Below are 16,254 nucleotides of genomic sequence, written 5' to 3' on the forward strand. Positions count from 1 at the left end.
CTGTCCTCATCTCCCAAAGCTGTAGCATATTTCTCCTCTTTGCCTTTGTTGCTAAGCCACCCAAAAACCAAACGTCCTTCTAAATCTCCCTAGATTTCCTCAGACTGATCTAATTTTCTGGTATAATTCTCCTGTTTATTAGTTTGAATATGTTTTATATACGGTGTTAACAGTTTCTTATCAAATTTATTTATGCCATAAGCCATGTCAAATCATTTGTGGAAACCAACACACCATAAAATATGTAAATAAATATATATTACAAGCATGTGATAAAATCCGTATGTTATTTTGTTGAATCGCTTGGTTCCCAAGTTTCCTACAATAGTGGTGTAGTGACGAATGTTAAAGTTAGATTTGATGCGTTTTGAGAAATTTAGTAAAATGAGAAAGCTGGGATTTAACAGACATTGACGGTAAAACAGGAAGGAGCTGGAAAAGCCATGTAAGAATTAAAAAGAATGAAGCCCTGAGTTTTTTTGCCAAGCCAAAAAAATAAAATAAGCCAGTAGCATACCTGAATGCCCTTTTCGCCTTGATTTCCTTTGTCCCCCTGCAAAAGGCCGTTTAATATATATCATAATGTCATATATTCTGTATCCTTTCAAATAAACATGCTTTTCTTCTACCAAGAAAAATATATGGTCTCATGCAAATTCGACAAGTGCCTTATAAACAAAAGTTGACTCCAACATGATATTTGAGAAGAGAGTAAAAACACATTATGTCAAGATGATGTTCTAAATGAATACTTTCTTGTGCTCTTACATTCAAAAGAAAATTAACTACAATTTCTATTTTATAAGGAAGAAGAAAACTTTTCTATATTGATCACAATCTGAAGTTAAACAAAGAGAGGACTATATTTTGACAAATCTCGTTTTATTAAATCAAACTGAAAAGTCTTCTACTATTAAGCTAATAATGGCCACAAATTTATAGGAAAAAATGAAATAAAACAACGTTGAAAAAGTATTTTAGAAAACATATGCTTCAAAAATTAACTTTTGGGGGGAAATTCATATTCCATAATATTGTTTCCTGGAATTTCTCAGCTAGAAGAGATGTTTGAAACCAACTAGTTCAGTGTCTTTGTTCTTATAATGTACCCACAGATCAGGAAAGGTAAGCGTTTGCCCAAGGTTGAACTTGGACGCTCTTTCCAAATTTCCTTTCTACCATGCTATCCAAACATAAAGAGTAGAGTTTTGTGTTTACAGTGAATAAAATACAGATTTTCTTTTAACTGGTAGGTTTCTGAACAAGGAAATTCTCTAAATCCAAACATATTCACAGTAGTTTACTTAATCTTCACTGATGGTCTAACACTTAATTGCTGCTATGAGGGTCATTCCTGTGTCAGCAAGTACTGCCTGCCACTCATCAGAGCAAAAGGGATCACACTAGGTACAGTAATCTAGGGGCTGAGCAGATAATACATGAGGGATAGAAAAAATGAAATGGTAGAAAAACTGAAAGAGCAAGGAATACAAAGATGGAGACATAACAGTTTGTATCCTTTGCAGAACAAAAGCCAACACATCCACTTTTAACCTGAACTGTATACATCTGCAGGGGCATGGACTTCTCTGACAGGCGGGCAGTCAGTTCTTGCTCAAAGACTTCAAGCCAACAATAATATTTGTATAGATACAGCTCAGAGTTCCTTTACTTAACAGGAGAGAGAGAGAACCCAAAGTGATGCTGTTTTATCTCACCAAAACATTTTATATGAATATATATGTTTTGTGTTTTAAATTCCTTAAATTAATTTTAAGTGAACTATTATGTAATATAATTGTTTCACAGATAGGAATGCCATGGTCAAGCATTCTGGCTGTAATTTTTATTGTTTCAGACTTTTGCCCCAGTTTTGGTAAGAGTGATATTCACATTTTGGTAAGAGTGCCTCACATGGAATACTTTCCCTAAAAAGTTCTTGACACATCTGGATTGACCACAGAACAATCTGAATTTACAAGATATTATGTAATTGTACGTTTATATTTTTTGATCTGTCTCTTCGAAGATCCTCATCTAGGAGACAGTACCTATGCGGGGACATGAAAGGTGCCACAGCTCTTAGCATGAGGTCGAACACATTATATGTACACCAAATACATAGGTCAGCTCATCATTGAATGCATAATTGGCCCTTCTACACTACATGCACAAAAAGAAAACTTACGTGGTAATAGCTGATTAACATTGAATTATATGTCCTAAATATCATACCTTTTTCCCTTGAATTCCAGGTAAACCCAGGTATCCTGGTTCTCCTGGCAGACCCACTGCTCCTGGTTCTCCCTAAGTAACACAGAATTCACATGAAGATCACAGGCTTACTGCTTGTGAAAAACCCCACTGTTTTTATCTCTATATACATCTCAAATTTAAAACTGATAGTTAAAAATTTTGTTAGAGTTATTACTATAGAAATAGTAAAGAATAGTAAAGTTCACTGAAGTCCCAATAAAACTTCTTATATTTTTTCCTATCTTTGCTAGTTAAGAAATCCTGAGATCATATCATATTTTAAAATTTTATAAACATTTGGTATTTTTATTATAATGTCAACAATAAATAATAAAGCAGTGAAAATAATAAACACAGGTATCTCTCTTTGTATTTACTAATACTTTCCCATCCTCTTGAAATTGCTTTTTCTCATAATCCTCCTTTAAAAAAACTTATTTTATTGTTACAAAACTGGTAAGTAAATAGAAGTAATAAAATTATTGAAAATCTCATTACCCACTATTTTTATTTGGTTATATATTTTTCCCTCTACCTCTCACAAACACATACACAACTTAGATACTAAAATGTGCTGTGTATGCATAACTTAAGTAAGCATAATCATTTACTTCAAAACATATTAATATTTTGAGTTCTTTATATGCCATTATGTTTTTTTAAATTTTAAATTACAGAATAGTATTCAACTATATTGATTTACCATATTTAATAAAATTTCTATTGTTAAACATTCACTTTCACAGTTTTTATTTTTATAAACAATATTGGGGTGAACACCCTTGTAGTTAGATATGCAAATTTATGATTTTTACTTTATATATATGGAATATTATTTTCTTAGACATAAATTCTTGAGCTGTTTTCAGAACAAGGAATAGTCCATAAGTTATCTTAACTCAATTTTTCTACTCCCTATCATGTCATAGGGATTATTTCCTTTTTTAAAAAAAGACTTACAATGTGAAAGTATATAATGATGATGTATCAACAATATTTAGGTTAAAATTGTAAGAGATAGGACATGCTCCTGAATATGCTTCATGGAGTTTTGGTTTTGCTTTATTTGCTTTACCATTAGTCCCAAACTCTGTCATATTAAATAAAAACAACTCTCTTCTGTGGAAACTAAGTTCTGTTTTCTTTGCTCACTGTGCGCTGTTGAATATTACTCTAGATTTTTAAAGGCTAGAAGAGAATTGAAAATCTGATTGAAATAAACATCAACTATTTGGTTTGGAGGAAACTGGTAAAGGCAACTGTGACTCCCAGACTGAAAATAAAGTCCCATCAATCAGCAAACAAAGAAACGGCACCACCAGGGGAGACACACTCATTCAGCCACATAAGAGCGTGATATTCTCTGGACCAGAGAAGATGTTCATATTAGCATCCAAATTTTACTAATTCTAGAAAAACCAAACTAAAGCATATTTCATGCCTTTATTACCCAAACTTTGATAAAATATCCAAAAAACAGAAATGAAATTGGCCCACATTCACCACTGGCTTTCAGGCACCCTAATTTTATGTTAAAAGGTAATCCTTCATTTCATCTATCTTTTCTTAAAGGATACAAATGTTAATCTCATCAAATAATGAGAGGAACTCATACTTCTTTGAAAACATTTCCAAATGCTTCAAAACAAATTAATTACCTTGAGCCCAGAAGACCCAGGCAGCCCTTGAAGTCCAGGTTCACCTTTATTTCCCTGTCAATGCATCAAAGCCATTTGAAATTTTTTGAATTTAGTCACCATATATCTGATACAGACACTTAAGGGAATACATTTTAAACAACTTTTGCATTTTCAACTTTCCAATTGTTTGAAATATAGAATCTATATGTGAAGCCTACTTATTAAGAAAAACCCTTTTAAGCAGGGAAGTGAGTCCGCATATTTATAAAGCTTTCTACCAGCCTGTTTGATGCTGGCAGCTCGAAGTAAAAAGGGAGATTCCAATCTTTAGGGACTGGCACTAATTAGCTAGGTCTTTGTGCTGCACAAGCCAGACACATGTATCTTAATAGCATCTTCTAGGCTTGAAATCTTCATCTTTCTCTGTTTTGCTTTCTCTGTGTGACTCATTTTCAGTATGCAACTGAAAAAAGAAAATTAGCCTCAAATGCACTTTTGAGTGGCTTTTGGAAGAAGCATGAATCAGAAAACTTTTAGTTTGCGTTCTTTTTCAGGATTCCAGTGCAGTCCTTGCTAACAGACATTTGGAAAGCAAGACCAAGTTGTCAGAGCAAAGAGTGTAAGATAGGAAAAGAGGATTGGTTATAAAAGACAACCTGCCTCCTGGATCATCAGGAGAGATTGTCAGTGGTGGTTCTGGCTTTCAAATATACTTGGACACCTGAAATCACAACCCAATCAATGTCTGGCAAAAACCTATAATTAAAGAGGTTGGTGTGACACCTAGAAGTGGGGGGTGATGATCACCCGGAGCCAGGTCAGGCTCACTGATCGTAAAGGGAACCACTTTCATTCTCAGCTTACGTTGAGAACCACGTGAGCATACTATTTGGACTTAATTAAAGCATTTAGCACATAAAAGCATGATTATACCATAGAACAATGGTTCCTTAAATTTTCTGATTTTACAAATGATTAAGCTGAAACTCAGAGGTGACAGGACTTGCCAAAAGCTACATGACCTGATTATGTTAATATACCCTGATGTCATTTAGATAATATTTTATAAAACTGGAATATGATAGGGTAAAATAGACTTATAAATGGTTCAATGGCTATTTTACAAAGAGGTATTATAATCTAAATTGGAAGTTTTCTAAAGATCTATCACAGAATTTCAGCCTCATCCCTGCCTTGCTTAACACAGCTTTTTTTGTCTTACTCTTGAACTTATATCAATTGTTACTGAAGGCATAGTTCACAAATATATTAGTTGACAAAACCAGAGGGGTAAGGTAACATAGAGGCAAGTAAACTATGGCCTGTGGGCTAAGTCAGCCCAATGCCTCTTTTTGTAAATAAACTTGTACGAAACACAGGCACATCCACACCGTGGTGGCTGCTTTTACATTTCAATAGCAGAGTTGAGTGGCTGCAACACAAATTATATGGCCCTCAAAGACTAAAACATGTCCTATCTGGCCCTTGGCAGAAAAACTTTCTAAGACCTGAGGTAATATACTGCATGAAAACAAGTTGAAATGTTTCACTGAAAAGATTACATTTAAGAGGTATAATTTTAACATCTTGAATCTATTTTTAACAAAATAATCGTAGAAGGACAAGATGAGGGAAACTTTATAGTAATTTATGTAAGAACAAACTGTGATGTTAGAATCAGCCACTTGACTCCCCAGCCACAACAGCAGACCTACCCAAGTGGTGGATGACACAAGTACATTGTTCTAACGTCTTTTATGGAAAATCTAGCAGGTTTAGTTGACCTCCAGCTCAGTGTGAGCCAACGATGCTAAGTGGCTAATTAAAAATGCTGACAAAATCTTAGGCTGCGTTCTTAAGAATTAGAGGATCCAGAACGTCATGGGAGAGTCCATTGTACCCAGTTATTTAAGGAATATACAACTACTCTATTTTTTCTTACAACATGACCTTGCAACATGATGGAGAACCTCCACTTGGCAAGTGCACACTTACTACTGCTAGGACTCACAGTGTTCCAAGCACCCACAGGGTCCACCTCTGGTGAGAGGGCAGCTACTTTTCCCTAATCACTGGGCTCCCAATGACATTTTATCCTATCTCTTTCTAGGTACTTTAGAATTAAAAGTAGAGTAGATTAAGCCATGTACTCATTTTGTATGCCAGGATCTATTTCCCTGGTCCAGTTAAAGGTTGAATGCTTCCAAAACAGCAATTCCGTCACTTCCTTTCAGAAGGCTATCCTAGAATCTACTTATTAAGTAGTCAAGAATAGTTTCTTGCGTTGAGCCAGAAGGTACCCGGTCTGATCCTCTAATAAAAAGAAATTCTCTTACACATGACTCTGTACACCTAGAAAACGGTCGAATCATGGTACTCAGAGTGCCAGTTCTAGCTTAAGAATAACCTCACCTGACACCTAAATATATTGTCAAGCGTGCCTTACTTTTTAAATGTGAAAGTTAAGATAATGTGCCATCTTATCCACAGTCCCAAGGGAGGATAAAACTCATTACAGGCATTTTACAAATAAAAATCCCACATACATTCCACTAAATAAAAAACCAAGAAGAGGACTTGGAAGTTGGTAAAGTTACCCTCAGTGGTCACTACAGATACTCTAGATGGTGGGCTGGGTACAGAGCCCCATAGAGCTCTGGGTATTCCTCAGTTCCCTGAGCTGCCAGTAAGGGAAGAGGGCTGAGTCATGCAGGATCTTGGAACTTTTCCAGCTTAAACCAGGCCTGCTTTACGTTAGCATGTTTTATATGCTTAGTTTTTGCCTAAGACTTCATTCCTACAAGTGCTTGTTCATAGACTTCAAACCACATTCAAAATAAAATCAATGTAGTTAAAACTTTGACTGAAGTACCTAAATGGTCATTTTGCACAAAGCCCTCAATCTTGTTAAGTTAATTTTCTTTACCTTAGATCCTGGGGCTCCAGGCTGACCTGGTGAGCCATCGCTTCCCATCAAACCCTACATTTTAAATGGAAATTGCAAGAGCAATTTAGAGAATAATATTTTTAAAATATTCAATCAGTTTTCAAGTTATACATTACCATCATAATCAATCCACTAAAATATAATGCAAGATATGGGGAACATCCCTACACACATCCAAATAAAGGATAATAAAGAATCAAACTATGCAAGGTAACATGAAGGCTGGCAAAGCCCTTGTAATTTGGTTACTTAAATCACCTACAAATAGCAAAAATGACTGGAGAGCTAGTAAGAGACAAATGTAAAGAAAATTTTCTTTTTTCTACACTCTACTTTCTTCCTTTCTCATGATGGCCAACAATTAGATTACTTCATAGATGTTATTTTGGTCAATTTTACTTACATTTTCTATTTTCTTGAATAATGATTTTAAAGAATTAAAATCTAATAATTTCTCTGAATGTAAGAATGTCTATTCAAGTTACAAATGGCCATATTTTTAGTAACCATATAATTCAAAATAAGACACTGATAACTATTCTAGCAACAAGGAACTAATTTAATTTAGATTCCATTTAAATACTATTACATATATAAAAAACATTTGCTTTCTCTTAATCACAGCAAAGGAAATGTGATGAGCAAAAAAATATTCAATTAGTATTATCAGAAAACAGAATCTCAGTATAGTCACATTGAAAACAGCATGTCATCACTACTATGGTTTGCTATCAATTCAGGATTTATTACAACTATAAAATGTAAAATACACTAATCATAACATAGTGTTTGAAATATTGGAAATATTAAATATAGATATTCTTGAAGTTCAATGAAGTTCTAGTCAATGCCTTCATTTTCTGGAGGCTAACTTAAATACTGGTAAATAATCAAGTTTCATTTAATATTTCAATGAAAAAATAATTTGGTCTTGATGATGGAGGTAGAGGAAGAATATTCCATTCAAATCTTTCACCAAGATCTTATCAAATCTTTTCACTGGGTAAAATATCTGCTTTTTTAACTTACATAATTAAATGAAAGGTCATAAACTGTCCATTTTTTTTACTTAAAAAAAAGCTATTACAGGCAATTTGATTCATAGATCAAAATACACATTGCTTCCAACAATTTACTTTTAGAAATTTTTTATGGAGTCCTATACACCATAGGATTATCATAATTTCTAATATCATACTCATATGTCCCTTTACTCCCCAAACTTCCAAAATTACTTGTTCACTAATTTAGGATCTTCCTATACTACCTGTTCTGAATATATTCTCCCTCATTAGTGTAATAAATTTGTAAATTTTCTAAAAAATAACAAAGAATATTATTGAGTTTTAGATCTTCTCATGGTACTCAGTATTTTTTTTACCTAGGATATTTGTTTTCTGGTATAGCTACAGTAAGCGTTCTTAATCCTTACTTGGGTAGCCAACTTTTTGAGAATCTGAAGAAATCTAGACTCCTCTAGAAAAATGAACATAATCTTTTTCATACAAATGCATGGAATTTGTGGATCCCAAAATTCTCATTGCTGAATCCTCCCACCAGTTTTGTGAATTTCAGAATAAGAACCTCTGGTACATAATGACAATATTTCAAACACCCCAGTAATAATAATGACATTAACATACAGGTATCCCCGGAGCTCCTTTTTTTCCTAGTGGTCCTGGAGGCCCAATTTCTCCCTAAAAATCAAATACAGATCAAGTTTAAAATTGCAGAGTATCAATTCATCTTTAGAAATTTCCTACAAAAGCATTATGAAATGAAAACTCAATATCAATCAGCCCAATGTGTCTGCCTTTCCTTCCTATATTGTAAGACGAAGCAATGCAAGGTAAAAAATCAGGAATCTAACATCTTAAAGACGTAGGCCTAGGGTCTGTGGAATTATTAAGGAAAATATTTTCATTAGGAAATCAGGAGCGGCACTCTTATTCTTTCAAAGGAAGACCTAGCAGTTCACACACTGTTGGTGAGGTGAAACAACAGAGGGAAAAAAAATCAAGTGAAAAAATTTCTTATTTACCATAATTTAAGAGCTATGATAGTAAGTACAGATTAAGAAAAATTAGGACACAGTTTAATAGCATTTAGACTTCAGATTTTGGGATTGTGGCTGACCTGATGCTCCAAGGGATTTTCTGATTCCAGAACAACAACCCTGGAAAGAATATCCTCTTTGAGAAGCAGGAGAAGTCTTCAAAGATCCCTCACTTTAATAAAATATACTCTCGGTTATGATTGTGATTATGAGGATTTGGAAGTGTGCAGAAACCTCGCTAGAAGTTGAGCAGCGGGAAACAAGAGGGCTGGAGGTGTCTGAGGGGACATGCTCAGCTTTTAAGAAACTGAACACTGGGCCAGCTATGGGGAGGGGGCAGGAATCTTTAGTACCTACAATGGCTCAGGACCCTCAAAGGGCACTGAAATGGTACCCGTGGTTACCAGCAGGAGGCTCTCCATGACCCAGTTAGGCTGACAGGACGCCCACTAACTAGGATGAAGCAACAAGCTCAGCATCAACAATTAAGACAGGAGAGGCAGAAAACCACAAGACTGAGAATCAAGAGGAATAACAATGAACTGCAGCTGTCAGAATGGCTAGAAAGAGAATTTAGAACTACATGTGAAATCTTTACAAATGAAAGAATGGAATCATGAAAGACTACTAGGACTGAAGATAGAACAAGAGACTAGACTATCAAGAATAAAAAGATGTTATAGCACAGGGATGTATATATATATATATATATATATATATATATAAATGAATCATTTTGCTGTCCCTTGAAACTAACACAACGGTGTAAATCAACTATACTTCCATAAAAAAAAGAATAAAAAGATGTTATTAAAATTTGAAATTCTAGAAATGAAAAATATGATTGTTTAGATTTTTTAAAAAATCAATTGATGGCTTAAACGGCAGATTAGACACAGTAAAGGGAGAATAAATAGACTGGAAAATATATCCAAAAAATTTAACCAGAATTTAAGAATCAAGGATATGGAAGTAAGCAATTTAGAGATGTAGAGGACAAAATTAAAAGGAATAAAATATGTCTAACTAGAATTCCAGAAAGAGGGAAGAGCAGAAGATGAAGAGAATTAGCATGGAGATTAACAGCTCATGTCTTCCAGAGATAATGGAAATAATTCTACAGAGCCAAGAAGCAAACTAAATTCCCACCCGGATGAATAAAGAGAATTCCATATCTAGATACATTGCAGTGAGTTTTAAGAACACTAAAAACAAATAAAATACCTTAAAAGAATCCCCAAAGAAGGGACAGGTCACTTACAAAAGAATGATGATTAGAACAAGAGCAGATTTTTCATAGTGAACCATGGAAGCCAGGAGATGACAGTAGAAAAATTTCAGTGTATTAAGAGGAAATAATCATCAATCTTGAATTGTATACTCTACAAAATCCTCTCTCAAAAACATACTGGTAATTGAATAAAAACTGAATGTTTATAACCAAAGTATTTGTACTAAAAGAGTTTCTAAAAATACAGTTTAGTAAGTAGTACAATTTTCCCAAAAGTATGGTCTAAGAGCACAAGATAGAAAGTAGCTAAGTAAAATAGAGAGCATGTATGTAAATCCAAATTCATATCTGTATAAAACAACAACAAAAACTAATTGTAAGGTCAAAATAATAGCTTCTGAAATTATATCATGTTTGAACCATTAACTGTTGCCATGAATGTGGTAAAATGTATTCTATGTGAAGAGACATCACCACTTTGCCCTTTTCATAATCAGATTCCAGGCCCAAATCTTTCAACTTTCATTAGTACTTACTTTTTGTCCCATTAATCCTTGGTTTCCAGGAAATCCTGGGATTCCCTAAAAAGAAATAAAGTAGATTTTTAATTTTAAAAATTTAGACTGTATCATTAAAGAAGAATAGGCCATAATTGGAGTTTTAACTTGTAAATAATGCAAATCATCAAACATATCTCTTGACTACATGAAACCACTACTTATATTAATCAAATTTTGGAAAAGAAAAATTTATGAGATTTATTATTATACATCTGATATTTAACGTTTTAAATACTGGCTTTAAAAAAAAGAAGCTATGAAGATATTAATCTTGGCTCTTCTTTCAGACCAACATAAGTGATAAAATAAGAAGGATATTTCATTTGAACACTTTCTTATGTTACTTATAATGATTAATGCAAAAAGACTGTCAAATCATAGGAGTTCAGATTCAGTACAACAGTTCCAAAGGCCCTCATAGTCTCACCACCATAACTGAAAACTAATGAAACTAAATAATTTCCTCCAAATTGAGCCTTGAAACACCCAGGAACCTAACTCCTTGTATAAGATATGGCAATCTTTCTCCTAATGATTCCCTTGCTGATAAAATTGTGGAGCATATGCAGACCCGTTTGTAGAGAGACAGAAAGAAAGAAATAGAGAGCTCTTTCACATGGCTGAGCCCAAATGTATGAGTTCTCTAGCAAGATTCAGAGAAAATTAATGCTAATTGTCTGAATTTGAGAATAACATGAGCACATTTAATAATGGGAAAGCAGTTCTATTGTCATTCACTGCATTTTCCAAAATGATCATTTATCACCCCAAACAAACAGAGGTGGTACTAATTAATTTTTATTTCCTATTCATTTTTCTTAGCTCCTTTCTTGATGATAATTCAATTGAAATAATGAATAACATTTGTTTATGTATATATATATGTATTGACTTTGGCAGAAAAGGAAATTCAAATGACAGGGAAATTGGGCACCATCAGTATTTCTTTGAAAGCTCTCTGCATCTTTAGGGCTTTCAAAGAACAGCAGTGGTACTCAGTAAATCAGGGCAACTAGATCAAGTATCTTCAACAACAGGGAAAGTCTGCCATTGTTTTGATTTTCAAATCTTGACTATTAATACAATACTGGTCCATGTGGTAGCCACAATTACGGTGCAAGATATGGCACACAGTTCTAGTTTTAAGATCCAAACTTAAATGATAAATTGGAATTCAGTTTGATCCTATTTGGCTCAATTAGTTCTCCATGGCACTACCTCCTTTGCAGAGAAAAGTTGTATGAGAGCAAAGCCCATCAACAAGGGACTAGCATTCTGGTTGCTTTATAAACATACTAACTAGAGAATAACATAAAACGATATAAAAATTTAAAGTAACATTATAAAACATGAGCACAGAATACCCTATCAGCACTCTAAACATAAAGCAAGAGTAAATAATTGAGTTACGAGTATAAAGAAAACAGAGTGAAACGAATTGTATCCTTTCTAAGGCAGAAAATGCATACTGTCAACACAATCAAAGTCAATATTGTTCAAAATAAAGGCTTCCATTTCAATAGACCATGATTTGGCATGAAACCACCCAGAACCAACTCCCATTCAAATACACACTCATACCAACTCACCATAATGATTAAGTTCTGAATTTAAATAAAATTCAAATAAAATCTGTCTGTAGAATCTTATCAGACACAAGGTGGCCATACATGGTTCTGCAGCTGTGTCAATGCCGTGTTGCTTGGCTCCAAGAATCTCTAAAGTGATCCTGCAATTGCCCCGATACTTCTCAGACCTGAGAAGCTGAATTTCGTGCTGCACAGAACTCTTTGTTACTTAAGGTTTCAACCCTATTCAAGTTTCTATGCTCTTACACGATCTATATTAGTAGGAATTAGTTACTCCTGTTTTTGCAGCCAATCCCACTGTCAGCAAGGCTATATTCTCACTCTGGGGAAAAATAAAATTATGCCCAAGCAGTGCCCTGGCCTCACTTCCCAGGAGATCTTGAGGGCACCCCCCCACCCGGGTCACTCCCTGAATTTGATTTAACACCTTTTATCTGAATAATTCTAATTCTGAGCATGGTCTTCATTAGGACATAGCCACAAATCTTATATTATTTCAACATATCCGAGATATTGAGAGTATTTGGGGGGATCTCAGATTAGGAGAAAAATAGATTCCTTTTCCTACTGCCTGTGTTCATAAGTTAATAAAACATGAATAGATGTCATAGATATGAAAAAAAGTCATAATGTCTTCTAGGTCCAACTATACCAAGAACTACTAAATATTTTATAAATACCAAGCAAAAAATACATAAAACTATATAATATTAAAAAACAAAATGTAAAACTGATTTATAAAAGCAATTTTTGGCAAAACTAATATAATGCCATGAGCATGCATGGAATAAAAAACTGTTGAGAGAGAGGTTCACCAGAAGAACTGAAATCACTCAGAGCTATATTAGTTAATAAAATTCTCCTAGAAAATATTTTCCTGGGTTCCCAATACATTCATTGAAATTGACTAAACTTTGCCAATTTTACATTAGTAGAAATATTATTCAAAACCATTTGAAAGTTACCAGTTTGTTGATCCAAAAGTATTTAGCAACAGTTACTTCATAGGGTAAATGTTTTTCCAAGTAAACTATTTTATATTTCATTTTCGGCCTGTGTGGTTTTGGGTTCAGGCAACTGTGAACATGTGTAAATAAAGACAGAAGCGAGAATTTCATCTGGTGAGAATAAAGGGACATATTTCCTCCATTTCTGTGATTTCAGTTTGGATTTGAGGAAGAGCAGAAAGTCAAATGGAAAATCCTGTGTAATGTTGTGGTGAAAGAATGCTGGCATGAAAAAATGTTCTAGAAGCTTCTCTGTAACCACTAAACCATTGTTGTATAACAAAAGAGTCATTAAAAACAGAAATGCATAATTTAGAATAAAGGGTTTGGCCCCTATTTCCTAGAGATCACTTTGTAATGAAGGAAATGTGTCTATGATGCATTACTTAGAAAAGACAGGATATCACTCTATACTTTTCCACATGCAATGGAATACTTTACTCCTGAAATTAAAGCATCGTGGATCAAATCTGCTGTTAAGTAATGCAATAATTTCAATGTGCTTAAAACAAATCTAATCAACTAATGGTATTTTTAAATCAAAAATTTCAACCTTTCTACACACTTGTAGAGATATTTAATATCATACAGTTGTCAAAATATTAGAAGCATATTATGTTTTCTTCTATTATATCAAGAAGTGACTTGTTCATTATTAAAGATGCAATGAATACAAAACACATATGTTGAAAGTATCATTCTTATTAGCTACAAAGATTACACTCATTATTAATAAAGAGCATAGAAGAGGCAGTTAAAAGTTTAGATGCTGGAGTCAGCTAGCCAATTATCTCGTGCTGATTGACTCCAGGCCAGTTATTTAAATTGGAATCTCAGTGTCCCCATCTTATACGTGGGGAAAAAATAACAGAACTTAGCTCTAGGGTTGTTACATTATATGAATTAGCTCTCACAAGCACTTAGCTCAGTGCTGGGACTAAAATGAACAAATTTTCATGACTTTTCACAGCTCTTCCCTGACCTTTGAAAGTTACAAAATAGATGAAGTCAATTCTTTTCCATGTCTCAAAATTTGTCCTCCTCCATTTTGAGGATATCTTTTTTTTTTTTTTTTTAACATGTCTTTCCACCTTGCCTATGTCTACCTCATTCCCCAAAGTTTACACTGTATTCAAGATGACTTTGGCAATCTAAGGCTTCCCACTGGGAGGCACCAACAGGTTTTCATTGCCCCTCATTCATTATCCTTGCCTCTTCATGTTTGGCTGACTTTGATTATAGAAAAATACTACTGTGGGGTTCCAGGATCAAGATGGAAAATTGGAAAGATCCTGAGCTCACCTCCTCTCATGGACACACCAAAACCACAACTACATATGGAACAACCATCTCTGAGAACAACCTGAAGACTAGCTGGACAGACCTTCTACAACTAAGAACAAAAAGAAAAGGCCACACATTGAGAGGCAGAGAAGCAGTCTAGTTAGAACCCACATCTCCATTGTGAAGACCCACAAGCGGGAGGGGTATCACAGCTGGAGAGGTGCCCCTGGCGAGTGAGGGGTGTGAGTCCCATGTCAGGCTTCCCAGCCTGAGGCCCTGCGCTGGGAAGATGAACCCCATAATGTCTGGCTTGGAAAACCAGCGGGGTTACACTCACTCCAAATCCCAGCACAGACACAGCAGCTTAAAAAGTATCTGGGTCATAGGAGAAGGAGATTCACTGACTAATTTTATGGCAGGTGCTGGAAGGACAGGGATCTGGTCGAACTTCCTCTGGGGACAGAAGCACTGACAGGCATCATTCTTTTTTACTCTCCTTCTACCTAGCTGGCCTGGGGGGGCAGGTGGGCACCACTTCTGTCATTCTCCATCAACCTAGCTAACACCATGCGTCCCAGCCCAGCATTCCCCAGAGGACCTGCCCAGGCTAGCTCCTTTAAAGCAGCTCCCACCCCATCATACCCAGCAGACTGCCCCAGCTCCCCTCCAAAGCAGCTCCTACTCCAGGGGGCCAGCCATGCACACCAGGGTGCCTGCAGCAATCACAGCCCAATCACAAGAGGGCACATGTGACCCACACAGGGGATACTCCAGGAGCACCTGGCTCTGGTGAACAGAGGGGACTGCACTGCTGGGCCCCATGGGACATCTTGTACATAAGACCGCTCTTTCAAGACCAGGAGATGTAGCTGTTATACCTAATACATAGAAACAGACATCGAGATTTAGGCAAAATGAAGAGATGAAGGAATACCTTCCATGTGAAAGAAGAAGACATAACCTCAGAAAAAGAACTAAATGAAATGGAGATAAGCAATTTACCAAATAAAGTGTTCAAAGTAACAGTCTTAAAGCTGCTCATTGAACTCTGGAGAAGAATGGTTGAACTCAGTGACACCTTCAATAAAGAGACAGAAAATATAAGAAAGAACCAATCAGAATAGAATAATACAATAACTGAAGTGAAAAATATACTAGAGGGAATCAACAGCAGATTAGAGGATGCAGAAGAATCAGTGATCTGGAAGACTAGGCAGTGGAAATCACCCAATAGGAACAGCAAAACACACACACACACACACACACACACACACACACACACACACAAATGAGGATAGTTTAAGGGATCTCTGGGACAACATCAAGCATACTAGCATTTGCATTATAGGGGTTCCAGAAGGAGAAGAGAGAGAGAAATGGATAGAGAATATATTCAAAAAAATAATGGCTGAAAATTTCCCTAATCTGTCAAAGGAAAGAGACACCAAGTCCAGGAAGCACAGAGAGTCACAAATAAGATGAATCCAAAGACACACTATAATTAAGATATCAAAAATTAAACAGAGCATCTTAAAAGCAGCAAGAGAAAAGCAAATAGTTACACACAAGGGGATCTCCATGATACTATCAGCTTTTACAACAGAAACTTTACAGGTCAGAAAGGACTGGCACAATATATTCAAAGTACTGAAAGGAAAAAAACTTACTACCAAGAATACTCTAC

The 16,254-nt window shown here is 35.2% G+C and overlaps 1 protein-coding gene across 2 annotated transcripts in view; it reads right to left on the reverse strand.

Annotated features, from left to right (window-relative positions):
• The window catches only part of COL21A1 (collagen type XXI alpha 1 chain), a 127,454-nt gene that overhangs the window by 9,930 nt on the left and 101,270 nt on the right, over positions 1-16,254 (reverse strand). For both annotated transcript variants that reach the window (XM_029243160.1, XM_029243161.1), the window contains 6 exons: positions 10,667-10,711; positions 8,487-8,540; positions 6,823-6,876; positions 3,915-3,968; positions 2,236-2,307; positions 518-553 (listed from right to left, as the gene is read on the reverse strand). In XM_029243160.1, coding sequence (XP_029098993.1) covers positions 518-553; positions 2,236-2,307; positions 3,915-3,968; positions 6,823-6,876; positions 8,487-8,540; positions 10,667-10,711 — 315 coding nt within the window. The remainder of the gene's footprint in view (positions 1-517; positions 554-2,235; positions 2,308-3,914; positions 3,969-6,822; positions 6,877-8,486; positions 8,541-10,666; positions 10,712-16,254) is intronic.

Source organism: Monodon monoceros, unplaced genomic scaffold (genome assembly GCF_005190385.1).
Source record: "Monodon monoceros isolate NGI ecotype Baffin Bay Population unplaced genomic scaffold, NGI_Narwhal_1 Super_Scaffold_3, whole genome shotgun sequence".
NCBI lineage: Eukaryota > Metazoa > Chordata > Mammalia > Artiodactyla > Monodontidae > Monodon > Monodon monoceros.